General features: G+C 42.3%; 1 protein-coding gene across 3 annotated transcripts in view; it reads left to right on the top strand.

Moving 5' to 3' along the window:
* CEP112 (centrosomal protein 112) overlaps positions 1 to 19,819 on the top strand; it is a 161,350-nt gene extending 141,531 nt beyond the window's left edge. For 2 of the 3 annotated variants that reach the window (XM_082774782.1, XM_082774781.1), the window contains 4 exons: positions 1,251 to 1,340; positions 15,536 to 15,637; positions 17,975 to 18,039; positions 19,407 to 19,819. In XM_082774782.1, the coding sequence (XP_082630908.1) occupies positions 1,251 to 1,340; positions 15,536 to 15,637; positions 17,975 to 18,039; positions 19,407 to 19,410 (261 nt within the window). In that variant the 3' untranslated portion in view covers positions 19,411 to 19,819. Of the gene's footprint in view, positions 1 to 1,250; positions 1,341 to 5,805; positions 6,099 to 6,225; positions 6,476 to 15,535; positions 15,638 to 17,974; positions 18,040 to 19,406 lie in introns of those variants that run through there. The other variant, XR_014318731.1, reaches the window with a different exon arrangement.
* The last annotated feature ends 7,822 nt before the right edge of the window (positions 19,820 to 27,641 follow it).

Below are 27,641 nucleotides of genomic sequence, written 5' to 3'. Positions count from 1 at the left end.
CTTATCTCCATAGCAATTTTATCCCGTAAATGATTTGGGAGCACAGTATTTCAGTGCTGTGGAAGGAGCAAGGGTTTTTTTCTGTTAAATCTTTGTACTGGTGTACTTTTAACGATCCTGATTTACGAACGGGCGTTCTGCTTTGAGGAAGCGAACGAGAACGAGAAAGGAAGCATGAGAACAAGAACCACGCCGCGTGTCCTGCAAGAGGCACCAGGACTCCAGGGACTCTTGGTCCCTGCTTTGCAGCACACCCCACACAAGCTCTCCGAGCAGCTCAGCTTTTAAAACAGCCACCCTGGAGGCACCTCAGTGGATCTGGTAGCGTATCCCCAGGGCAGGTCCCTGCTCAGAGCCAGTCCTCACCCTGCTCCACGCTTTTCAGGCGATGGGTAGCTGTGCCCTGATTTCCTGGCATACAAAAGATAGCTCAAAATATTCCCTTTCTGCTGCCACAGCCGCCTCTATGCTGATGTCAATCTAACATCCACATTGTGCACTTTGCTTCAAGTCAGCACTTGCAGCTAACAATGCCTTTATTCAGGCTGACAACATAACTAAGCTTTTAGTAAGTGTGTAAGTAAACGTTAAGTGTGTATTCAAACATCCAACAATGGCTAGGAAACTTTAAAAAAAAAATCTTTGAAACTTTGTATTGTTTGTTTGGTGTGTATCTGTTAGAAATAACACAGACTATCAGTTCCTTGGGGCATGACTTTTCTTTTGTGAAGCACATAACAAAAAGATCAAGGCTCCGAGGGGCTGCCATAATAAAAATAAATATATAAGAAGAACAATAATGACAAAATAAATTTGTCAATGTATTTTACGAGCTCGGTTTAGAAGTGATTATTTCTGAACTAAAGAGAGACTGGATGGTTGCGGTAAAGTGACACGATCATAATATTCCCTTTATTTATTGCCATTTATGCTGCGTTTGTTGCTCACATGCTCGACTGCACTGCAGGGCAGGAGGGGAGCCCCTCGGCTCAGTGACTTTCCCACTGCAGTAGCATGGGAGGCGATTTCACTGAAATTCCAGACAGGGATTTCCAGAGGCCTTTCGGTCTGCCTTTGAGGAAGAGTTATTTGTACGCTGCGAAAGCCCTCCTGGGAAGCACAGGTTGCACAAACGAGACACTAACCAAAATCTGAGATCCCGCAACTGATCGTTGCGCCACGTTGCCTGTGAGTCTTTGTGCCGTCCCGTGGGTCTCACGTGTGCTTTGCACCCCTTGGTGTTGTTTCAGGCCTTGCAGGACGAAGCGGAAAGTTGCCGCAGCCAGGCGCGCGCCGCGGAGAAGAAGCTGCAACACAAGGAGCTGCAGGCCCACATGCAGGTAGGGCTGCTCTCCCCAGTCCCCTCCCCTTGGGCAAGAGGGTTCGATGGTTAAAAGTAATACCTTGCTTCAAAGCAAAAACACATCTTTTCCTGCAAAATTTTCAGCGAGCTTTCTCTTCTGTTTTTGTTAATAAAAGAGAATTAAACCGTCTGAGCCCTACGGGCAAATACTTATCTCTTGCTCTCTGTTTCAAGTTGGTATTTCAGCTATTCTAGCTGTTAAATGATGCATTTATTTTCCAGTGTTTTACCATAGGTTCCTGGGACTATTCTAACCTGTTTGTTAATGGCTTGTATTAAGAGAATTATAATTGGACAATAACTGAGATAAAAAATAATCTTTATTGCTGATCTTATGCGTTCATTGTCCTAGCATGTTGTCTGTAAACACTTCCATATGATTAATACTGCTAAAATTCATGTGGACACTTTCAGTGAAATCAGAGATTTAGTGTGCTTCAAGCGAAAGAGTGCATGTAATTTACAGAGCAGTATTGAAACAGAAAGCCAATGATCTGCTTTTAAACCAGATTAAATTGGCGCATTCAGGAAAATGTCGAGGTTGTGGAAATCTGAATCGCGTGCAGATTCATGGATCTCCAATACAAATGAGGTTTTGCTGCATTTCAGAACTTTATTTGGTGGTGCACAAACCGTACCTGTAACTGCGGAGTAACTTGGGGTGGCTGTAAAAGTAATGATGAGGAATTGCAAATATGTCCCCCCAGTTGTCATTATCCTGCTTGCGGGTAGGAGCCCTTGTTCACCCCCCATGTTTACCCTCAGGTACTTGTGCTTAGGAAAACCGGTGATAAGCTTTACTTCTCTCTCTCCCCTTCTGCCTTACAAACATAGATGCTGGGCCACGTTCACCCCTAGTTGCAATGGGGAGTTCGGTGTGATTGGTGGCCGGCCTACAATGTTGCATTTCAGCTTCAGTCTCCCAAAAAAGAAGGGCAATTAGCTGTTTGGTGCATGGTTGTCCCTCCAGGGAAACAACATTGGCTTGAATGCTGTGAAGTGACGGTACTCTAGCAAATGCCTTATTTTTGTTATTTTTTTCTTTAATCTTTGCTATTGCTGTTTGGCATTTTTTTTCTGACCCTTTCTGTGAGGGTATCTAGGAGGAGAAACAAAAAATGACTTATGAAATACTGAGGTAAAAGTTAAGAACACGCAGATTGGCGGGATGGGCTATCCTTAATGCCTCAGAGGTCTTCTCTTAGGAGATTTCCATGTCCAAGCCCACCTGCAGGAACATCCTGCCTGGGTAGATTTAATGAAGGACCATCTCTGCTGGGAGGGAACAGTTCTCAATATAAATGGATCAGAAATGTTACTTAAATGACACTGCTGCATCACCCAGCTCAGAGCTGTTTCTCTAAAGCAGTACCACGTTGGTGGCTTTGTGGTGATGCTCATACCTTAGCTCCTCCGCAGTGCTGTCCCTGCCACTCCTGCACTGAGATTTCCTGAACAGGCTGCGTCTGTTGAGACAGTTCTTGCGTAGGTGCGGTTGGTTTTTTAGGCCGACACCCATTTTGCAAGTTGTTAGCGTGTCTCCTCTGTGACTGGTGAATCCCATAGTTACGCTTTTCTGTCCAGAAGGAAAAGGCAAAAGTGACAGCTCTGGTGTATTCCCCATCATTATGCTGAGGACAGACTACCTGTGAGCATGTTCATCAAGCCTTAACAGCAGCTGAGATGACTCCTCAGTTGATTAGGGAGCTGAAATATTTAAGGCAGTAACTTACAACTTGCTCTCTTGCTTTTACAAAATATTCCCTGTGTCAGGATTGCATAAAACATCAAAATTTGCACTGGCACAGTTACAAAGGCCTCTCTTCTGAGCTTTTACATGTCTTTAAGTAAGGAGGAGAGAGGGTTAAACAGCTTCTGTTTTTCATTAAAGGGAAAAATCTTGTGTTTTGATTCTATAACAACAACAAACAAATGAATGAGACATGAAAAAACATTTTGTTGTGCTTTTAATTAAAAATAAAAAGCTGTTTCTCGTTATGGCTTGTTGGGTGGTATCTCAGTGCTCCATGTTTGTCTCTTTTCAGTGCAGTGTCCTTATAACTCTTCAGGCTCCGGGAGTGACTGACAGACCCACAGAGCTTAGCTCTTAGTGCCAGTAACCCTCTGGTGATTGCACAGAGTTAACCTTTCTGTATGATAATTATCCAGAGAGGCAGAGTCAACCCACTGACATAAACTGTCCTGTAAATAGCAGGGCAGAAGCCTGTTAGGAGGACTCTGATGGCAAGCCATGAGCTGTCTGGGGGTGAGCATGACGTTGCAGCCCTGAGGAGCTCTTGTTTTTATGGAGCCTTTTCATTCCAGGATTTCGTGTTATTGTACGAACCTGTGTTTATTCCTGTTTACTTTTTCAATCTTCTTATGGTGTGAGTAGAAGCAATCGTGGTCTATCTGTGTCATTTCACCAGTGGGACAGATTGTCATGCCGCAGCATGGCAACTTTACACGAATGTTGTGCTGCAGTCCCAATGGACGTACATTTGTCAAAAGTGGTTTCACTCATTGCACTGTTTCCAGTATTTTACCTTTCGTTCCCACTTTGACTAACCTAAATCATTGTGCCCTTTCACTAGAGGATCTCCTGTCTCCACTAATCATGGCTATCTAGGGCAATGGTGCCTACGGTCAGTACTGTCATTTCTAGACTGGAGTCTCACAATTGGGTATATCATCTGTCTTCATGTTGAAATGCTGGATGATTTTCAAAAATTAGATGTCTGACTTCTTGAGATGTTTGTAAGTGCGTTCATGGCAAGTGACAAGCTAGCAGTAAATAAAGTGTAACTCACCCCTAATATATAGCTTTATATATATAGGTTTCTTGGTATATAGTCCCAAGACGATTAAAATAGTCTAAGAAGGTTCCTAGGAAATTTGGGCGCACCTAAATGTTTTCTTTGCAAAGCAATAATGAAATTTCTTATATCTCAGTAATATATTAAATTTGGAAACTGATCCCATTTAGATTATATTCCTGTACCATGCCTGTAGTATAGTTCTTGAGGTGTGTTGCATGGTTGTCTCTGATACGTGCGCGGATCTAATGCAAGACAAGATATCTGACAGAAATGCCTTTCGTTCTATTAAAAATGTTTCTCTTCCGTGAATTATACAGCTTGATGCGGTTGTCAGTCATAGTTAAAAAATTCAAATTGTTCATACAGCAGATTTCACATCCTGTGTATGTGTAATTAAACATGACGCATCACTAAGAGGTTAAGCATGTGCCTCAATGAGTATGGGAGTTTAAGCATGTGCAAAGAATTTTGCTGAATTGGGGTCTGTATAAAAAATCATGATAGTGATCTTGTTCTTGCTTTATTACCTAGATTTCTTTAAAATACCTCATTTAATTTCAATTTCCTTTTGGTAAGGATAATCAACACAACTCAGAACAGTAGGAAACTCCAATAATCTTTCTTTCGATGATTGCATGAAAGGATGCAAGATTTCTTCAGAAAGAACACGTCTATTCTTTTCATTCCTCAGTCTAATATTTTTAAATGTAGGGCTGGATTGGGTATGAAATAAAATTTCTAATAAGGGGATGATACAGGAGAAAAAAAAAGTTTGTCATGTTCATGAATAATCAAGGTAACATCACAATAGGTATTCAAACCTTAGGAATAGTCCTCCAAACTGCCAAGTCACAATTAGAGACTTAAAGAGAGACACTCTCTGAAGACAGAAAATCAATTATGTTCAATTCATGAATATTACTGACAAAGGAAGGGGAATGCCAATATAGGTTTCCAGCCCTTTAATTTCTTTTTTTCTCAGATAGATTATTAAAAAGGGAGAAAGGAGTTATCTGAATAAGGATGCTGTACAAGAATTTGGAATAAAATGGAAAGGCTTAGTTTGTTAAGTGGATTTCACTTGTGTTCAAATGACAACAGGAGTGATAATTGTAAAAGAGCTATGATTCAAAAGCATTCAGCGAGTTTTCATTTTTAATGTTTATTATTCTGACTTGCTCAATATTTTATGACTGCTGGATATTTACCACATTCAGCCTAACTTACTGTTTCCATGCCAACTAAATATATTTGTTCTCAGATGAATGCTGTGATGCATCATTCTGAAATTTTAGCTGCTGTGTAGCACAGGGAACTTCTAACGTTTGCCACACCTTATCCTTGATGGGAATGGTGCTACTGTCTGCAGATTTCGGGAGCTATGAGTAAAGAAACAGCAAGATAGAGATGAGCAAGATAAGCCTATGTCCAGGGTATGTGCCCCAAGTAATTCTTAATGCATCAAAGGCTGGAAGACTTGAGTAATATTGTCCCTTCTGTTGAGGGCTTTTTGTCCATCTTCCCATATTTTTTTTTTTCAAAGATACTGTAGAGTGTTAAATGCACAGAAAATTCACAGAAAATCTTTGCCCTCACTTCCGTTGTCCTGGCCTGCCTTTACAGTTCCACGGCTGCTCCCACGACTTTGCCAAAGCTTTATGTATGTGCTGGAAAAATGACATGGAAGGAGAGGAATTTCCTCCATCTGGCCATGGTGAGCCACAGCAGGAAGTCTGCTTCCAACCCAGCCTCGTCCGTGGCGCATGAGAACTTCCAGCTCAGGTGCCTCAGATAACTGCAAAAAGTTATCGAACTGTGCTGCCTCGAATCCTGGTGATTGAAACGTGATCCGTGGATCTCCAGACTTTCTCAAAGAGTTGTCTTTCTCAGAACACGCTGGAGTCATCTAAAACCAGGTTAATAAGCTGTAGTTTAGGTGGATGGTTGGACTTGATGATCTTAAAGGTCCTTACCTGTCTAAATGATTCTGTGGTTCCAGGTTGGGCATTTAAATAAAAGCTTTGCTTTGTGGCCAATCTGCAGGTGAAGAGGATTCAGACAGTATTTGTTTCGCAGAGCTGCTGAGCCCTTTGGAAACTGAGAAACAAACAGTAAGCACGCACTGGAGGTGGTGATGAAATTCTGCCATTTGCTCTGGTTGCTTCAACCCACGGTGTTGACATCCTTCCAGAATTTTCCCCCAGAGACCCGTTTGTGCTCCCACAGAAATGGGAAGCTCAGTGTAGATCTGAACGATCTTAACCACAGAAGCGATTCGCAGCGAGGAGCCCTGGCGCTGGCTGCGGAGCAGCTGCCAGTTAACCCCTGGGGCAGCCCGCGCTGGCATCGGGGCTCGGTGGGCTGTGCTGCACTGGGGAAGAAGGTGAGAATCCAAAAGAAGTTTCTACTGGGACTCACAAGAAAATCGACACCGAATAATGTCACATTCAAACAGCTCCTGAGGTTTCTGCATGCGACCAGCACGTACCGGAGAGGCTGCGTTTGGAGAGCGCTGCGTGCTGAGGGAGGGTGTCCCCCCCTCTGTGCCCATCCCTCCGTGCCCGTTTGCTTCTCTCCTTTCTGTTTCATCTGTCGCTCTGCCAGCACCCCGAACAGGAGGGTATTGCATACTTCAGCTCTTTTTCTTTCATAAAGCATTTTGAGAAATGTATACGTTTTGTGAAAAATGTAGAAGAGCAGCCCAAATGGCGTAGCTCCCCGCAGGCTGGCACCTGAAGTTCTGCTGATTCAATATCTGCAGACAGCAGATTTCTTTTCTGGCTACTTACGGTGGACAAATTTAAAGTTTAAAATATTTTCTTGGAAAAGAAGTTGTTGGAGGGCCACATACAAGCAGCAAAGAATCTGAAATAAGTGAGAGCAGCTGGTCAGTCTGTTTGGCATATGCAGACGAAGACATCTATGTCTTACATTTTCTTTCTTATTTGGGACTTCCTGACGGAGGCTGTTCAGGAAGAATGACGCTGACCCTGGTTATATTTCATAAATAACCTTTCATGGATGTAGGTGCATCTGTAGGTGCATGGCAAAGCTGACTACGATACTATAAAATCAGTATTGTCTTTATTTGGAGCCTGATTATTCTACTTCCGTGTTGGTTCATGTCTACCATACATACAATTCCACTGATATATTCGTTAATCAGTTTGATTCAGTGGTGCCCCTCCAATCTTTAATTAAGTCTGGGATTGTTACAATAAATCAGAACTTTGCATTTGCCATATTTTGTGTCTTGTATAGCATTTTCTTTAACAGCCTACTATGAAAGGAAAGCTGAATTAAGCAGAATATGGCATGCTGTATAGCATAAAGTTTCAAAACAGAAGGAAGAAGCAGCTCAGATTCAAGCACAGAAAAACAAATTTTCAGGTGGGATTTGAAAGGAACTGGAAATCAATAGAGTTGAAAGTTACCGGGAGCTCCATATGGCAGGAACTGCGGGAGAGAAGGCTTTCACCAACTGTGAGACTGTCAAAGGGAAAAGAGGTAGATGATGATGATAATGCATGTGTGGAAGTCGGTGATCAAATGTTAGCTTTGGTAATCAGACACAACTGGAAAATACACAAATGTATGCCTACTTCATAGGACTGAATGAATTATTGGAATGAAGTGGCCAGCTGGAGAAAGAGAGTAACACAGAAAGTAGAGAACAAACAGTTGAAAGGAGAAAAAATACTTTCACCAAAGAAGAATAGAAGCATATGCCAGCACGCAGGAATTAGAGAGTATTTTAACTTGACATTTTTCTAGCTCTTTGTCTTAAATAGGAGTGAATGAGAAAGAAAGCTTACTTATAAAAGAGCAGCACATCATTTTAGAGCATCTGTGGTTTGCTTGCACATTATCAATTAAAGGAATTTTGTTCTATCAGAAGTGTGCCTGGGATAGCTTTAAGTACAACTACGAACAGCAATGTTGGTGGCATTTAATGCAGAGAACTAAAAGAGGAGAAGTGGCACTGCATGGAGGAGACAGCTGGATGACAGCAGAAAAGAGGACAGACCTCGCATCTCCAGGGCAGGCTCTCGGTGATGTGTGGTCAGTGAATTACCCCTTTCGTTTTTAACAGGTGACGAGGTGCTTGGATGGAACTGAAAAGGACTGAAGAAAGGCCAGCTTAATGCCAATTTTATCATCATCTGAATTTTACAGTGTTATTTTGTTTGCAGTTTGCTCAACACCAAGTGCCATCTTTCAGAAGTGCATCGGGGAGGTGCAACCACAGTTCTCTCCCCAGCTACCCTGCTCACCTGGCTCAAAGTTTATAGACTTACCAGCTGTGATGCTTCCTAAATCTGGCAGCTTGCTTTCCAGTTGAGATGCTGGTTACATTTTCCTTCTTGAAAGAGGGGAAATGGTGATAGTAAAAGTAGCTTATCTACAAAGATTTGTGTGTTCACACAGACAGTGTGAAAATACTGAGCTTAATCCCGCATGCTGCTGAGCTGTGTCAGCTCTTGCCGTCATTAGTGAGCACTCAGCACCTCTCCTATCAGATACCAAAACCTTGACTTGCTGAACCACCCCAGGATGGAAAGGATTATGTAGAAGGTAACACATGCTGGAATGTAAAACTGAAATACAGAAATACATTCCCATGGTAGTGTCAAAGATGCTTATAGCTTTATTTCAGACTTAATTATCTTGATAGCCTATTAAAAATTCTCTGCCATCGACAGAGCCATAAATGAGTACCATGTGTCTTCGGATTTGGCCCCACGGTGCTGGTCGGTTCCCGGGCTGGTTTCGATTCCTGCTCTTACACGAGGAGGACCACTTGTTGCGCAGTTACGACCTCTCCGTCGGATGAAAGGATGGCACTGACAAGAGCCGAAGGAAATACTGCTCAGGGACAGGGATGGCATCTGCAATGAGTCATCTCGAAGGAGGGGAGAAGTCAGGGATCCTCCAAATCCCAACTGGAACAATAGAGGAGCCCTTCGGAGGGGGAGGTTGAGAGAACAGCGTGAATTTTCTAGCCACAGCATTCCTGGTTGTTCCATGGTGTTGACAGTGAAAGCTTTTATTCCTCTCCAACTCGTGTAATCCCAAGAATGCTGTTCTTGCCATATGCAGCCCACTGCATTTTTTTTTTTTAAAGTTTTGCCTGACTTCCCTTCCTTTGCAGTTATGAATTATATAGGCTCGCGTTGCCTAACTGCAAACAGAGGATTTTCCAGGTGGGAGATCTTGGTTAAGCACAGAAAGATATCAAAATACAAACCCCTGAAGTAATAAGGCCTCTTGAACGCAGGTTGGAAGAAACTAACTGAGCAGAAAGCTCAGTGTGCAGCCAGCAGCTTGGCATAACCGGCGGTCCCTGCGGGTTACTGAAACACCAAGGCAAGAATATTTTGGACGCTCAGATGGTTTACTAGCTAAAGACAGAAAAACAAAGGGGACAGCTATGCCACCAATTTATGTTTTATTGAAACTGTCAGAACAGACGAGGTTCTCCAGTAGTATTTTCTCCGTGGAGAACAACATGGTGCACACTTGACAAAATAACTGGCTCAGTTGATCCTGCTTAGTTACTGACCTCAGCCACACCGCGCTCGTGCAATTTATGGTGTTCATTACTTTCTGGAAGAACTTGAGAACGTTTATATCAAATTGCATAATATTTCTTTAAATCCGTAAGAACCGCATTTCAACATACGTTTCACAGTAAGAATAGAAGCTCCCACTGCCTGAAACAAGAGAGGATGTGGACTGAAAAGCAGCGGATATTCATGTTTGCCTGTGTTGTGAAATGACAAATGACGCGGCCTTGTTCTCCATTGAAAAAAAAATAATAATACATCCCTTGATTCTTCATTAACAAAAACTGTTTGAGGAGATTTCAAGCTGTAATAATTCTTCTAGAGATCAGAACCTTAAGGAAAGGAACTACAGCTTTTGGTGCGTTCTGTTCCTTGGTTGCAGAGATGGCCCAGCTTTCCCCAGGCGGGCCCACGGAGGAAGGCGCCCATACAGTTCTCAGCAGTTTTGGGGGAGCAGAGCTCTACTCATGGAGGGTTTAGGAGTGCTGAGAAGCAGAGGAGGCTCTGCAATTAGGGAGAAGAGAAACAAGCTGCAGTTAATCATTACTTTGATATTCTTTGGCTTGGTGGTCCTTTTTTGTTGTTTTTTGGTTGGGTGGGTGGGTTTTTAGGGGGAGGTTATGTGTGCATTTTGTTTTGGTTTTGTTATTGCTGTTGTTTTAATTGAGATGGCATCACAGTAATTTGTCCTTCACTTGCCCTTTTCAAACTGCTTTCTGAAAATTACTTCAGCCATCCTCACATCACCTGAATGAAGTTGACCCGTGCAATATTATTATCCTCATTTAGGATGAAACTTTAGTCAGAGATTAAATGGTTTGCCTAAGGCTGAAGGAGTTATTTTTCCCTTTTTGGTACCCTAACTCATCTCCAGATTTATTACAACACATCTTTCATGTCTTCTGCAGAGGTGTGTACTGCAGAACAGATGCACAAACTTTTTAAAGAGATTTCTTTTTTAAACACCATTACAAATTCATTTTAAACCACATGTCATTATTCAAATAATCCAGGAAAGAATTTGAGAGAGACAGGAAATAACTTATCTCATCTTACTTCCCTGAAATGTGGAGAAAATTTGATAATAATTACCTGATCCTAATTATACCTTTTGGTCACTATCCTAGGATTTCCTGGCACACGTGGGATTATCCTCCTTCACAAATATTACAAGCAGGCAGAAATTAAGATACCAAAAACCACAAAACCCAAGTTAAGTGAGCTGCCTTTCGATTCTTATCTGACATAAACAAAATGTTGACTTCATGCCCTTCAAGACAAGACTTTTTTTTTTTTTTTAATAGGAACTTCACCAACTCTTTTGTGGTACCTTCCTTTGCTTTGGCAACATACACTTCAGTGGTTCATTTGTATTTCCCTTATGCTCCTCTGGTTCAAATCAAGTAATTTAAAGTTGGGAGATCTGGAGAAGATTGCATTTGGGTTTGTTTTTTAATGGTTTGAGAAGGGGATGTTGCACTACCTGCCATCCCCAGGGCTGGTGCGCTCCGGATGGTAAAGTCGGCATCACAGACATCTTGAAAGAAGGAAAGAAAAGCACAGAAGAGAAGCATTAAAACTGAAATTTGTCTTATTCTACCAAAAAGCTCTTGGGCCAGGCCTTGGCTTAGAAGCTCAGTGCTGTATTTCTCTGCTGAGCACCGAATCCAACTTTTATCTCTTGGGAACAGTCAGTGACCAGCTATGCCGAGATCTCGTTGTAGTCTGCGAAGTTATAACTTCCCTGCTTTTTGTATCACTTTGTATAATTGTGTGAAGGTTTCTCTCCTTTTTATTCTAATTTCTTGTGACTAGCCATAGGTTACCTCTGCATGGCAACTTCAGCTTTCGGTTGTTTTACTGACACCAAAGATGATTGATGGTAAAACTTTAAACCTCATATGCTAGCCACCAACCTGAATAAACAAAGAGCAGTGTGGCAGCTTAATATTAAAAGCTATAAAACCTTCCTGGGGGTTCTTGGATTAAATCAACTCACCAAAATGAATTTAAAAAAGGCTTTCTCAGGACTGAAGGAAAACGAACACAACAGTAAATGAAATAGAGCTATCCTCTTCCAGAAGACTAAAGCCCTCCTGAGGGCTGAAGAATTGCAATTTTAAACATCTCTGGAGCACAAGAGGAGACACGGTATTTGTGGATCCTAGGGCGGCGGCTGGAGGCTATAAAAGAACAAAAAAGCCTTTAAGGTGCACATGCACACACACAATCCCTGCAGACATAGCTTTCATTGGTCAAAAATAAAGGCTAAAAAATAAAAAAAGCTTCCCCGATTAAAATTAGTGTGTGTTAGCCCACAGTGTGTTATCTGTCAGTTCTAAGAAGTGATTCAGATTTTTGCCATGCACTATTTTAATCTCTTGGTCAATAAACCTTGATAGTAACCTCAGCCAAAAATATCAGCATGTTGTTTACCATATTATGACAGGAAACAGCTGGGATCTTATTTTCATCTTATTGTGATGCAATTATTAGTGAGCACAGTTGAAAGCAACATACTTTGTCTTAGTGAACAAACAAATTGTGGTTGAATGCCAAAGAACAGTTTGCACTGCGAGAAGTGTATCTCCTCTCTGAACCCGATAAGAGACCAGCCCCAAGCAATACTTCTGCTACCAGGACTTGCTTCTCCTTTTCTTTCTCCTTTTTCAGCCGACCCAGTCATGCATAGCTGTATTTTAAAGCACAGTATGTGTTTCTTCCTGACTTTCCAAGAAACACCTTCATCAAAAAGGAACAGTCCCCTTGGTGCCTTGCAGAGCTAATAGCAAACATTAAAGAGCACTGGGAAAGCGACGTCTTTGGAGGACACTTGCAGATTAAAAACAACGACCTGGTTGAAAGCTGACTGCTCTCAGTGAGATTATTATTGTTTCACTCACAGAGCTGTATTCAAATTGTTGTTGTGTCTATTTAGAATTAAACCTTCTTGACGTTCCTCCAGGAAAAATTACAGAAAGGGGTCCCTGCTGCAGGCCTGGCTCCCAAGGAAGCTGCTGTGAGTCCCAGGACCCTGGGTCATGGTGTATTGAGTTACACCAGGGTCAGCTCCTTGTGTCCCCATGGCCTGTAAATGGGGAGCTTAAGGGCTTGAAAGCTGGGCTGTCTTTGCTGCTTGGGTCACCCCAGCATAGTAGCAAGGTGGTGGGAAGTGTTGGATCGAACGTAGCCTTGAACCTTGAGTGAATGTGGCTTATAGACAATTTGAGTAATTAAATTGACATTTGTCTGCCTGGGGGCTTCTGCAAACCCACCATAAAGCTGTGCAGCAAAGGTGGTTTGTGGTGGATGGGATTGGGTCCGTGAACTAAGCCCATATGCAGTGAAAGGGAATCTGTCTTGACTTCAAATGCACTTAGGGATGGGGAATAAGCCCAAGAGTTCAGGGACTCCCAAAACTCAGGGGAAGTGGCAGCTCTGTGCCACTGTGCCAGCGGTGCCAGCCCAGCACCTGCAGAGCTCCCCAAGCCATCCCACGCCCAAAGCCTCCTCTGGACGTCACTGGTGGTGGGGATAGATTTATAACCAGCAGAGCCATCCAGACCCTCGGACGTGTGAAATATACCTTCATCGCTCACAGTGAGGGAATAAAAGCATTTTGCGGTTCTAGCTGCCTGATTCCACTCCTTTCTCACCAAGAACAAATGTAAGAAATGTGAATTAACTGAAATACATGTTTCTGCTGTATCAAGGTCCCCACCCAAATGAGCAGTTGGCTCGGAAAGTATTTATGCTGGCAAAGCACCTATTCACAACTTTGTAAGCCTTTATAGAAAGAGTAGAATAAGTTTATTGGAGTAACTTTAAAAAGCATAAATTTTGATCACTGGCTTATATACAAGCTGAGTTCAAACAAGGTTTCCTGTCTTACAGTGTTTTTTTTTCCTGTTATTTCTTTGTATTTGCATAGTAGCATCACTTGCAGTTCACAAGGAAAGCCTCTAATTGCCTATTTGCATAGAGATTTGGAGATTTCTTCCGCACGTTGGAATGACTCATAGACAAAATTTTCATCAGATTGTTTTATTCCTCTTACATCGATAATTGTACTGTGCATAATGCATAGCTTGGCATGCCCTGCTTTTTCCAAAGGATGGTAATTAGCCCATCGTTGGGTGAACTTTGGGCTCGGTCATCACGTGTGTAAGCATGTGTGTAAGAAGGCTGGGAGCTGGAAGGTAGAAGTTACGGCTTCTTCAGATGTGAGACTGAGGTTTTGATTTGTGGTCACAATGTCAGATCTAAGAAATTTTGTAACTAAAGTAGAATCGGCACAAAATGGTGTTGGTGTGTAGATGCATCAGAAAAAAAAAAAAAGAATCAAGTTGAAAGTTTAAGGATACTTCATAAATTAATCTGATATTGAATCCCTTTCATCCTTTATTTACATATTCAGCTAATCCAGAAAAACACCTAAGTGCTTGGTTAATTTGAATTAAGCAGTTCATCCTATTGGAAGGTAAGTAAAGATGTGAGGCCCTGATTCAGCAAAGTAATAAAGTGTGCAAGTAGTCCTGTGAGATGCAAAGCTGAGCAAGGCTCTCGGGACTTATGCACAAGGTTCAGCAAGTACAGTCCCAGCGGAGGGTACCAAAGCGCAATCCTTCCAACTGATGTCTTCACCTAATGCCACTTTGAACTCTTTATTCAACATCTGTTGGATAAGGTTATAGACTAGAAGAGTCTATAAACTATACTCTAGTCTATACCTAAACTATAGTATAGACTAGACTTCTGTAGTCGTAGTGAATTTTATGTGAACATCTCATCTCATAACATGTTGAAGATGCTGGAACCTATTGGTTGAGGTCTCCCAGCTGTACAATAAAACAGGCTGACATTTTTGCCTATTGATTACTTGGAAATTCCTAACATGTGCTACTCTGCTTGATAGTTCTCTTTAGAATACAACTGCATCCACCTTATGGGAAGAGTTAGTTGTACAAATGATGATATTGCTATTTTAGGTGATGAAATAGGCAGTCTTCTTACTGGTCGGGTATCTTTACCTGGTTATCTGCAATAAGCTGTAAAACTACTACATAAACTGGTTTGCCTTAGTTCGTGAAGCATGATTGAACCATGATCTATGAAAAGGAGCAAAGAACAATTTGCAGCTTTTGTGTATAATAACTTTAAAGCAGGTTTTAAAATACTTGCACTGGTGCTGGCAGGCCTTTTGCCCATATCCCTCAGTCGCCTAAGAATGAAATTCAGGAAGACGCAAAGTGCAATGAAAAATGGGTGCACAGCGAACAAAAAAAAAGTCTTAAAAGATCCCTGAGGTTGAGAAATTTTGTAAAAACTCGCAGGAAACAGTAAGTCACCTTGTCTAAGGGAGTAAGGGGCAAACATCACTCACTGACCTGATTTAAGATCCCACCAAAGAGAAAAAGGAAACTTCTGTGAGCTAGAAACCTGCTGACTAACGATCTGCAGTTTGTCTGCTTAAATGCTCTATTGAGATAGATTTAGGAAAGCTAGTAGTAGTCCTTCTTCTGACTATGTCCCAGCAAATGCCTTAGCATTTCCTTTTCATGACTATTTCCTTTTCATGTTTTCTTTTTCCTTTCTTTGTCTTTTATTCCTCTTTTGCTCTTTGCAGATCTTTGCTGATCTTTCTTCTCTCTTCTTCCCTTTCTCTTGATCTAACAGTTCTGAGTTTTTGAGTTTTTGAACTCCAAATAGGGCAAAAGAAGCAAAAAAGTTATTCTCTAACTTCCATAAGTAGCCCTTTCTTAATGTATTTTTCTGTTCTCTTACAGGTGACCCATATACGACAAGAATATGAAAACACACTCAAAAGTCTGATGCCAGCATCTTTGAGACAAGAACTTGAAGACACCATTGTATCTTTAAAATCTCAGGTAAATCTTTATCCATTTATCTATCATATTGTATCTTTTGATGCCGGATTTTGTTCCACTTGAGAGTCAAAAGCAGAAAATATTGCTGTGTTCAGTAGTATTTTCACAGCCTTTCAAATACAGCTTACAGTTTGCTCTCACTTTTCTTACCCTGTTTTTCCTAGAGGAATTGTTTAAAGGATGCTTGTAAAGGATGTGAAAGAGAGAGAGAAATCATTTTGTTTTCTTCTCAGCCTATATAATGAAGCAAGTGAGATACTTCTTTTAAGACAGTAGTCCCAGTGATTATTGTGTTATTTCTAGGTTTTCCTGTAGAAAGAGGCTCTAATGGACTTCCGTAATGCTTTCTCTTAAATGTTTCAAAACACTAGATCATCTACAGTAACACAAAATCAATATTGTTTATATGAAACAGATATAAAACTGTCTAATAGAAATATCAAAATCTCATTGTAAATAGGGCGCTACATTGTAAATAATGAACTGGTTATGCTTCTAGTATGGGGTTCCCAAATATGTCATTTGGTGCTGTCCTATTAGGATATATTATATTATATTATATTATATTATATTATATTATATTATATTATATTATATTATATTATATTATATTAGGAGATGGAAGAAGGCATAATATCATCATTGCCTGAACTCACAGACACATAAAGGTCTGAGGAAGGATAAATAACAATAAAGAGGAATGATCAGAGATGTCAAATAACAGTACTCCAAAAAAAACAGGCAGTGTTGGCTTATGGCCCAGTGCAGGACTGCTTTTAGGCATGGGTAGGAAGGACTGGGATCTGTCCTGGGCTGAAGGGAAGAAATGAGGAAGCACCATGGCAGTCCTGCTGGTGGCTCAGAGCTGCCCAGGGCTCAGAGAAGAGCAAAAGCCCTGAGGACACGGCATGCATGTTTAGGCTTGACATCAGCACACGCCTTATACCAATTTAAAGGACCGTTTTTCAAGCTCTTATTCATCTACAGACTCTCAATTTCTCTTTCTTATGCAGTATCTCTAGGGAAATAGTTTTAATTTAATGTATTTGCTTTTTATTGCCTTTTTTTCCCCTTCCCTCCTTATTTGCTTCCTTGCTTCCTTCCTTCCTTCCTGTACAATGCAAAAGGGTCATTATGTAACATTTTTTTTCCAAGCACAAGACACTTCACTGACAAAGTTTGCCTTTAATAGAAGTAGGAAATTTTCATAGGGGAAAGTTTCAAATTCCTATGTGCTGCTGGTGCCAAAATTTCAACACTATGTTACAGGCACTCTGCCCACATGTCAAGGGATTCCTAATGGAAGTGAAGCTCTTTTTCACTTAAATATTTGTGGGAAATAAAGAGTTAAGGATCAACAGGGGAAATCTATTTCCAGATGATAGTAAAAAGCTATTTTTAAAATGTGGTTGACCATTAGCACTGTCTAGTAGCAAGCGTTACACTGGAGCTAATATAAGAGTATCACACCTTTTAAGGAGTTAAAAAAAGCAGAATCTGATATCTACCTGCAGGGCTTTTGTAAGCATCAGCAGCATTTCAAAAGAGTAAAAGTAACTACACACACTAAAAACTGGGTGTTATCCCAGAAATACATAGCTGCTGGCTGTATTTCCAGCAGTATGCTGTAGTCGCAGACCACTCAGTAAGCAGGGCTCTTTTCTGAAGCACAGGTGTCCTAGTCTTTGAAAATTGTTGAAATTCCTGTTTTGAAACATCAGACAAGAAGGGCAATGGAATCTCTGCACCTGTCAGGATTATTTATTGTTGGAGGAGGATGAAGAAGATGGGCTGGGTAAAAGCCCGAGCAGTGATAAAAATAAACAAAAAGAAAATACTGGCTGCTTAGGCGAAGTTTTTGAAAAACATTGCTAAATATAAAGTATGCTGCCCAACTGTCAGCTCTTGTTGGTTTGTCCAAAAGTGGCCACGGTGTATTAATAAGCGTTAATTTTCATACCCATCCAGAACAGGTGAGTATCTTCACACGAGAGCAGCAATGAAGGGATAAGAGCACAGGCTTCGTATGGGCGTTGAGGGTGCAACTGGAGTTCCCAACCCCTCACGTAATCGATCTGCTACCACAAGCTGAATTTCAAAACTGTTTTGACTCTGTTCTTAAAGTAGGTAGCATGCAGCTGGTGTGCTGAGGATATGCAGGCCAGGAAAGCCATGCTGACAATCTTCTATAAAGTATTATGGTTAATTCCAGTATGCAGCTAAAATGTTATTGCATTTACTTAGGCACAATAGGCAAGAAAAACACCATTATGAAATGCGTGCAGATTTATTTATTGAAATTTTGTACAGCATTTTCATTTGGGATGTATTTTACAGGTAAATGTTCTGCAGAAAAGAGCCTCTGCCCTACAGGCCGAGCTGAATACCTACCGCACCAGGAGGTACGTGATTATCTTTGATTAATTTGTACCATTTCACACCTGTAGATCCCAGTTATTGAAGTTTTATGGCTTAATTAAAACACTCAAATATGGTTGCCGTTTTAAAAGATCCTTATTTTCAGTAAACAAGCGTCTGAGAATTTTCCCAGTGCTTAGTCAGTACTATTAGAGCAAGATTAGAGAACTCGCAGGTGCATTGCAAGTCTGGGCTTTGCCTCGATGTTCATGATGAGACAGTGGCTCAGTGCACAGCTGCAGCTCTGCGGTGATGCCACCTCCTTTTAAGATAGAAAACAATGATGCAATGCATAATATTACAGATCACATCTTCAAAGTACCGGATCTTCATGAGCCTGAGTTTTTTTCAAACGTTTACACCCTCCAATATAAATTATGGCAAGTGCTGCAGCAATAAAAAGACTTGCTGTGCCTTTAGAGTAAGTGATTCACATGGATAGGTGAGTAAAAGGAAATTTCCTAGTAAAGTCACTCCGTCTTTTTATATTTATTGGCTTTTTTGATACTTTCATATCGCACATGAGGTTTTCTGCAAATGAAAATGCGTGCTTGTAAAAATAGTGTAAAAATGTCTAAGATAATTGAACGTTTGTAAAGATGTTAACGGCGCGGAAGTTGATGAAAATGTTAATCCAAAATTTTTTTGTTAACAAGAATTAGATAAAGCTAATTGGAAGCTAAAAATGTCATAAATTCTTGGTAATATGTCCAGCATAGGTAACTTCAAAAAAAAAAAACAACAAAAAACTAGGTAAATATAAAGCTGTAATATAGTTTCAAGACTCTCCAGTAACAGCAGTAGCACTGCAAAAGGATGGATTTTGTCTCATTTTTTTTTTTGAGTTAATGTCTTCACAATTAGGAAAATTGCTATTTAAAATGATGAATAATCATCAATCAGGCCTGGTCACAAGTGACCAAAAGTTGAGGGTGGAAGGAGCCCTGTGCACATCCCAGTGGAGAGGAAGGGTTGGGGACAGAGCGAGCAGGAGAGGAGTTTCTGTGCTTCTGTTCAGAGAAGTTTTGGTACTGATCAGATTTTTTTCCAAGACTACATTCATGCGAAATTTTGTTTTTTGGTTTGTGGTTTTGTTTTTTGTTGGTTTGTTGTTGTTTTTGTTTTTTTTTTTGTAACTCCTGACCCTTGTTCACTGAAATACTGCTTTTTTTTGCTGACATTGGACATCTGTCAGTGAAGAACTAACTTCAGCCTGCTTGTGCCTACGGCTGCAGATGTGGTTACAGCCGTAACCGAGCCCGCTGCGACAGGGCCCAACCGTGATTTCAGCGTGTTGTGTTTTGTAGCAAGAACAGTAAGATAGAACTAATGAGAATCTCTTAATTTTCAGGTAGCTGCTGGAGCTGTTGGATTTCTTCGATTGCCAAATGGACTGCTTTGAATAGGTTTGAAGATTTGGCTCTTGTCATTAAAATGCAAAGATCAGTGGCTGTTTTGTTAGCATACAAAATGCAGTGAAGTTCATGAAAACACATCCATTGCTCATGCCAGACCTTTTTTAGTTGTATTTTCCTTCCATTACCTTTTATCATCATCTTATTACAGATTTATACTTTTGATATACTGCGTGATTGACTCTGTGCTTGCCTACCAAGAGGAAACGTTTCCTCTACTAATATTTTTGTTACTACTTCCTAGTACCATTCTTTTCACTTTTATACATGAAGAAAATCCCATTTTCTATTATTATTGTCCAAGATATTTTAACATATTTTGACATTGTTTTGTGTCCATGTGTTTACATAATATTAAAATATTATTTTGTACTATTTTGTTTTGCCATTATTGTCCTGCTTGGGCATCTCACTCACTTAAACAGCCACAGTGCATATGACAGCTTGTATGGCTTTTTTTTTTTTAAACTGGGAAATTATTCCGTGCTGTATTTCAAGGAAAGCATTGTAGCATGAATGAAAACACCATGATGACAAATGCAGCCACTGTTGCCAGTTAACAGCATATAAAGCTACCAGTGGGGTTGCATGCACCGGTCACAGGAAAGTCCTTTGTCACTTACTGATAACACAGTTATGCGGCGTTATTGAAAAAGAGTCATAACTGATACGGCCCCGGTTCCGCGTGGGCGCGTGCGCAGGCTCTCTTGAACGTCCTGGTACCTCCAAGAAGGTGCCCCAGGGTTTGTAGAGGATGAGGTGTGGGAAGTGGGGGAAAGCTGAGGGACCTGGGCAGGGAGCCGTCCTTGTAGCTCTCTCTGCATCCCCAGCACAGAGCTTCCTTATCTCTTGGCCATCCGCGAGCAAGAATGTATCCGAGTACGTTTGTAATCTGTAAATTTAGATAGGCGGAATACAAGAATAGCCATTTTCTTCCTAGGCACCATGCTGCCGGCAGTGTTCGTATCAGGGCACAGCTCATGGCCTGAGTGCTTGAGAGAGGGCCAGGAATTCCTCTCTTCGAGGTCCAGCTGCAGCACGGGCTGCAGGAGCAAAGCTCTCCCTGTCCCTGCAGGCGGGGACAGCCGCTTGTCCCCCCTCACCCAGCACTCAGTGCCACGGTCCAGAGGGTCCAGCACACGGTGCAAGTGACGGCTTGAGTGCCTGCGGCAGGAGGTGGCCGTCCCGCCGAGCCCCAGCTGCGCTCTTATCTCCGCCTGGCACGGAGATCAATGAGGAAAGGGTTTGGCAGGCTGGGCTCCATCCTCCCCACCTCCTGGCAGTGCCAACAGAGAGCTCCATGCCAAATACAGGCCCCAGCCTCGCTCGGTGCTTTGCTGCTTGTCAGCCCAGCCTGGGCCTGGGCAGGTTTTCCACCTTCCTTGAATCAACAGGTGATTCCTCTAATTAGAGATAAGGGGTTGTCATGGCTCTGATAAGGAAGGAAGTGCTGCGGCAGGTGCCACAAAGCCCCGCCTGGGGCAATGGTGAGTTTTAGTAGGAAGAATTTGTTAGGATACATGCAGTTAATTGTGGGCAGTAAAATTTAATGTATTTGCTCAGGGAGATGCATGGCAGCGATGGTTCGGCTCTACAGAAGGAGCACTGAGAGCTCCCAGACCTGTGGGCTGTGATTTATTGGTTGGGTGTTGCTTTGTCCTTAAACACCAGGCAGTGGGACAGCAAAATCTCCCTTCTCACACACAGAGGAAATGAGGAGATTTTGATTCTGGTGTACTGCTGGTGTTTGTGCTTGATAACCATGTGGTTATAGTGTTTCTGAGGGTGGTACATGCATGAGGTAACACACAGAGCCTCTGCTGTATGCTCTTCCCTGCATTCCTAGTTGAATTCAGGCCTGATTTTCCTTCTTTTCAATGGAATTGGGTTGCTGATGTCATTGATAATGAAAAAAACAGTTTGGGAAAAGTAGATATTAGTCAACTCGTAAATTTTAAAACTGGCAAACTCTCTAACAGCAAGTACAGTCTGAGAACCATTTTGAAGGCGCTTATAAACCTGATTAGAAATTAAACTCAACACTGTCTAGGATGGGTTTGTAGTTGCTACTATTTTTTTGATCGCTTATGGAACAGGTAAAGTCTAAACTGCAAGCTCAGAGAGGTTCTCCTGTCTGGAACTTGCTCTCTTTTCACCTGCTAGGTAAGGAATTGCCAGCTGCCAGCAGTTGGCTTCATAGGCTGTAAAACGAGCTCTGGCAAAACCGGCTAGAGAATGGTTAGAACTTCATTTCTAGCGGATTATTATTGTTGTTGTTATTTTATTGAACTCTGCTGTACAAGAGAAGATAGTTTCACTCTATCCTGCATTTTCTTCTGCATTTTTATATAATGTTCTTCGCCAGAGTCAAGGTGAAGCTTTACTTCAGTGCTGCCCACAGTTCTTGTGTCACATGTAACAAATAGGCTCGTTTCTGGTGCAGTTAGAAGAAAAGGGATGTAACCTCCATCCTTCTCCTAGCCCTTTGCTTTGTCCTGCAACAGTACTTTAATACTAATTGTGATGGGGGCAGCACAGCAGATACACCCTAAATCTCTGCAAACTGTGGTTTCAAACTGAGGAATGATTTTACTGTAACTAGAGGAAATATTTGTGATTGCTATAATATATTACAGTGTTTTATTGAATTTTCTGGAAAATATACACGGCTTTGATACTAATTACAAGCAGTCTTGACAGAGAGTAAATATGGGATCTGATTATTTTTATTTTTTAAGTTATCTTAATGCACTGCAAGTTCTTCCCAAATCACAAAATGTACTGGAGGCACTGCATACTACTGAATTATACTTGGTTTCATTCTGAGGGTACAAAGGGAAAGTAAGACGTCAGATATTGTATGAAAAAGTTTCAGAACACAAGGTCATTTTAATTCGGACTTTTTTTTTTTTTTTTTTTGAGGGACTATCTGTTCTAAGCTTTGATATTTTGTTCAGAAGGGTCATTTCTTTTAAGCCTTTGTCATTAAAGAAGGCTTGTTCTTTAAAGTGTTCTATCAAAGAGTGCAAGAAATTGCAAGTTACTGAAACTAAAATGCATGATCAATTTTAAGTCTGCCAACTAAAGCCTGCTTAAAATTAGATGTGCTCTTGTACTGGTGGCTTCTTTGATAAAGCTGGTGGAAGATATGCAGTTGGTCAATTCAAACCAAGAAAAGAAGATAATTAAATAAAACTTTTCCTCCCTAAATTAGAAATTATGTTTTGTGAAACAGCATTGAAGGATGTGAATAAGGATCTGATCCTGTGAAAAATTAACTTGTGTGAGAGAAAGTGAGTGAACATGTGTGTGTTGTGTTTGGGAGCAGTTTGTAACACTTCTACATAGCAATTATGCAGCTCTCTTTCATGGTGTTTGTAATAGTATAAATAAGTCAAGCCTCTAGCGAAAATATCATTTATTTACCATTTGCTACCATGAGATGATCTCTGCTTCATTTACAGACAACAGAAAAGAGTGAAGACCTTGCATCGTGCACTTGCTTTGCAGTCCACGAGCAAAGCGGCTCAGATCTCTGATCTAGGCCTTATCCCTTGAATCCTTCCTGTTGGTTACAGGTCATTATGTGCTGTGCTTCCTTTGCTAGCCAAGCAAATGCTGAAGTTAAGTTTGTCCAGTTTTGCCCAAAGGCTTCAAGTAAATCAGTGAAATTCTGGACCTAGAATCCACAAGAAGTATCAAAGTGATCCTGAGCTGAAACTAAGAGCTATGTAATAGTGACTTTGTCTCTCCCCCTGTATCCAATAGTGATGAGAACTCCTGGAGGTTGCAGGACATATTTAGTGCAATTTAGTTGATTTATTCTTTAAAATACAAATGTGAAGTAAAAGAGTTTTGAAAACAGTGGATATTCAAGTAACCCCCACTCTTTTTCTTGTGGTAGGTTTCTTTTTTCTTTCCTCCCCTCCACTGCTAATTTAACAGCAGTTTATTTTAATATTACAGATGTCATATAAAACGCACAAGGGTGGGGTTCCATGTGTTCTTATGCATACACCAAACATCTCTGTGCCTTGTGGTGTCCAGGAGCCTCCAGTGAAGAACATCAGGTGTTGTAAAGCGAGTCAGTATGGTTCCTGTACTCTGTGGCGGCCCCAGGTGTATCCCATTCCCTCTGCTTCGCTGTCAGGCACAGCATGTGTGCATATTCCGAGTAGCTTTGCTCTAAAGCTGTTGTAGATCAGAGGTGAAGTTTATTCCAGGCAGAGCCTGTGGCAGTCCGTATGGCTTGAGGGGTAGCACCCACCCCGTAAGGTGCAATACTGAAGCAGTCACTGACCTACTGGCTTCCTTTTAAAAAACAATGAAGATGTCTGTTACGGAGTTTGTCTGAAACGGCCTGTGGCTTCACAGCTGTCCGCTCTTCTTCCAGAGAAAGTATTTTAGCAAGGGATTCCTCAGAAATGGCTCTTTCTCTTTAAATTCAGAGCCAACCTAAATCTCGGTGACTTCGCATGCAGCCAGGCACTCATCTGCATCTGAGGGTGGTGGGAAGCCAGACCTAAGAAGGCTAATGACTCCATATGGATTTCATGAGCACTCAGAGCCTGAATGTTTGTAAGGCTGTGTTTAATTGTGCTCAGGAATGATGTTACGTCTTCTGAGACTTATCGACACTTGCTTGTCATCTTGTTTGCTCATCGCTGTTGGATGAGGTCACTGGCTGACTAATTTCAGCATAGATTTGGATCTATAGCGAAAACCCTGATTTTAATCAACTCTTCCTCCCCTCTCCTTCATCCTCCCAGGGCCGCAGGGGATGAAATGTTGCTCGTCCCGGGCTCCTCAGTGAGGCACCAGGGGCCAGGAGCAGGCGTTGGTGCTGGCGCCATGTCAGGCTGCCTCGTGCGGCCTGCTGCTGGAAGGGGCTGAGGTTCCTCTTGGTAACACTCGGCTGGATGAAACCTCGACAGTGCGAGCTCAGAACTTTGCAGGCTGAGCAAAGTTCAGACACCTCCCCTGTTGCTTTTCCCCATTTGCTTTCTTCAAGTGAAATTCAGAGCTGGATGATCTGAGCAGAGTAGGAGCTGGGCCTGTGTGAAGACGTGTTGGTAAAATGGAGTGAGGAAACGTGAGTTGTATTTCTTCATTTCTCTGCTTAATGAAGATTTTTAGCCTGTTTGTACAAGATTTTCAGCTCACTGACCCGCCCCAAAGCTGCTAAAACTGGGTACTTAATACAAAACCCGGGCATTCAGGGACCTGGAAAATCGTTTTAAGTCCAGACTAGCACTGTACAAAATGTAAATAGCTCTCAAAAGTCCATAGCTATTTCAGCAAAATACCATCTTTTGGGTGCTCTGAGCACCCGAAAGGGTGAGTCACCCCAGCACATTTACCCAGCCCACAGTGTATTTATGGCACTAAAAACCTGTTTAGCAGATGATTTAGCCGCTGGGCACCCAGGCCTCACTGAGGGCACAGATCCGGAGCAGACCAGACACTCAAAGGCTCCATTTACCGTTAATTACTGCTCCTAATATAGTTGTCTATTAGAGCTGAAATTGTCAGTGACCTGTGCTGTGGAGATCATTTTTTTGGTTGTTTTTTTCTTCTTTTTTCTGTTTTTCTTCAGAGCAGCATGGGCACTACAGTTAGAGGTGGTTATGGAAAAATTGCTCGAAGTCCTAACATTAGGTTGGTTTCAATTTATCCACACTCTCTATATATTTCAAATGGAAGTGGAAATAACACAAAATCTAGTGCTTTGCACTTGAAATAATTGGAGAAACATCTTCCATTTTATTAGATGTTAGGTCAGCAAAGGCAATTTGCTCTGACAGAGCAAAATCACTCACCGGGGCCTGTAATTCTCCGTAAAGCAGGAGGGAAGAAAACCTGCCACCCACTAGGAGACAGAGTCCTGCAGAGCTAATGGCTTAATGGTAGCTGAAGTTGCCAAAATATTAAACGAAAAGCCCCACCCAGGTTTCCATGTAATGAGGTGATAAAACCGTCAACAAAGGTGACTCAGCCCTGGCTCCAAAGGAGAGGCCCTGGCCCTCCTCAGGTGAGTCTCTGCCTGTCCTTAAGGCATTTTTTTTTTTCAAGGTGGTGGTGCCAGGAGGTGACAGCCACGGAGCTGTGAGATTTGTGAGGGAGAAAAGGTTTGGGATAGTCAGGGAGGGAGCCTGCCCCTGCCAGAAGTCACCTGGCCCCTTCCCCCAAAATTATTCTGAAATTTCAACCTTTCTTCACTGATTGCTGCACAGCACCTGGAAAAAACAAATGATTCAACCATTTTTTATTTTTTTTTAATAACCCATAGGATTGATCGGTTTGTGGAGAAAAGGAATGCAACATTTTTAATACATCTGTCTCATAGCTAAAGCGATTGAGAAACTACACAGGCAGGTTTTGGTCAAAGTGACAGCCAGAATGCGAGTCCCACTGCCTACTTGGCCTCTCTCAGAAGGATGTGCAGGCACTTTTGAATTGTGCGCCATAGGCAAGTCTCCATTTTCTTCCCTGACTTCGTAATAGAGATCCAATTTTGTCACTGTATTTGCTGTCTTCTTGTTTAAACTTTTCCTGCCTTTACAGCTAGGAAGCTGGGCCCAGTCCAAACCCTTTAAACTCAAACTTTCAGGAGACCGCGGCTGGCTGTAGCCCAAGCCCTGTAAGCTCACTCTGGAGGACCACCTATGTTACTGCCATCTCCTGCAAAGGTTACAGCGGGGGGTTGGTGCTGCTCCTTTCAGGAAATCCTGGGATCAGCAGCATCGAGCTGGTGTGGGTTTGGGGACCTGGAGCTGCACGAGTGCTGAAGGAAGGGCGCTGTTTGTGGCTGCATCTGAACGAGCACAAAGCAAGCAGCGAGACACATCTGCCATGACAGAGTGGGCCTGCTGGGCTCACATCTGGCCAGCTGGTCCCCTTCCTGGGGCTCGTGTCACACAACCCATTCATATCACCTTCCTTTCGCTGTAGCATTTAGTGTAGAAAGAGGTCCTTCAGCCTCCTGTGGGGCTTCATGAGTTGCGTTTCCCCCAGCTCGCTCCTGAGCAAGGAGCAGTGGGACACACGGCTTCCCACCCAGATCCAACTTCAATCTCCTGAAAGTTTATCTGTGAGTTTAAAGGGTTTGGACGAGGCCCAGTTTCCTTCCTGTAAATGCAGGAGAAATTTAAACGAAAGGGCAGCAAACACGTGGACCCCCTTCCTGCAGCAGTGAGGGTGAAGAGCAGCAAACCATGGAGCATCTCCTCCAGCTCTGTTCCAACAACTCGAGGTTCATCCCCAACGCAGGCGGTGGCTCTGGTGCTGCTTCACCAGGCCTTTGGCATGGCTCTTCCTGCCAGCGTTATGGGTGCCATAAACCACTCCGCTGGGCGGTTGTGCTATGGTTTGAAATATAAATACAGGGTGTAATAAAAAAATAACCAGGCACCTGCAGACCAGCTGCTGCCCCACACCCTGTCCCAACAGCAGTGGGGCTGAGTGCTTGGGCACATCTCTGCCTTCTTTCGTGCAGGTAGAGCAGCTTCCCATGCGGCATGGGTCTGTGATTGCTGCGACGTACGATGTACTATGTTGTGATGTTGGTTGGAATCGAGGTATTTACACTTTCCATGAGTCTAATATGGGTGGCAGCGTACTTTCTTTCACATATTTAAGGCTGGGGGTTGATCCTTCCTCTCTGGGCAATGCTAAGGCGTGTTTCAGGCTTTGTTCTAGGGGTGAGCCCTCTTCGCTGCAATGAGCAGTGCAAAGTTGGCCTGTGAGCCTGAGCATCGTGCAGGATGCGGCCTGCTGCTGTCTTGGCCCAATGCCACCGTGACAGATGGGCCTGAGCGCCCGGGGCCCCGCGTGAACGCCAGGGCTGCAGCGCCCGGTCCCCAGCAGGGAACGCCCGCGTGGCCCTGCCAGGCCAAGCAGCGCCTTCTTTCTTCACTTGTTTCGTTTTTTGTTTTGTTTTTAATTTTACTCAGTGCTGCTTTCACCCTCCCTGCACCTTGTCCCTTGCCTGTAACACTGCTACTTCATTCCAAAAACCTGATCATGTAAGATGCGTTGGTTGGGGCTGTCTGAAAATGCGTGCAAAGTCTGCAATTATCACTCACAATTTTTTGTGAGGAAAGAAGTTTATTAAAACTACTTTTATTTATTTATTAAACTTCCTTATTAGGAATAATGTTCCTAAATTAACT

Source organism: Aythya marila, assembly GCF_965140915.1.
Source record: "Aythya marila genome assembly, chromosome: 18".
NCBI classification, from domain to species: Eukaryota; Metazoa; Chordata; class Aves; order Anseriformes; family Anatidae; genus Aythya; species Aythya marila.
Note: the sequence above shows the minus strand (reverse complement) of the source record. Positions and strands in the feature narration are given on the sequence as shown.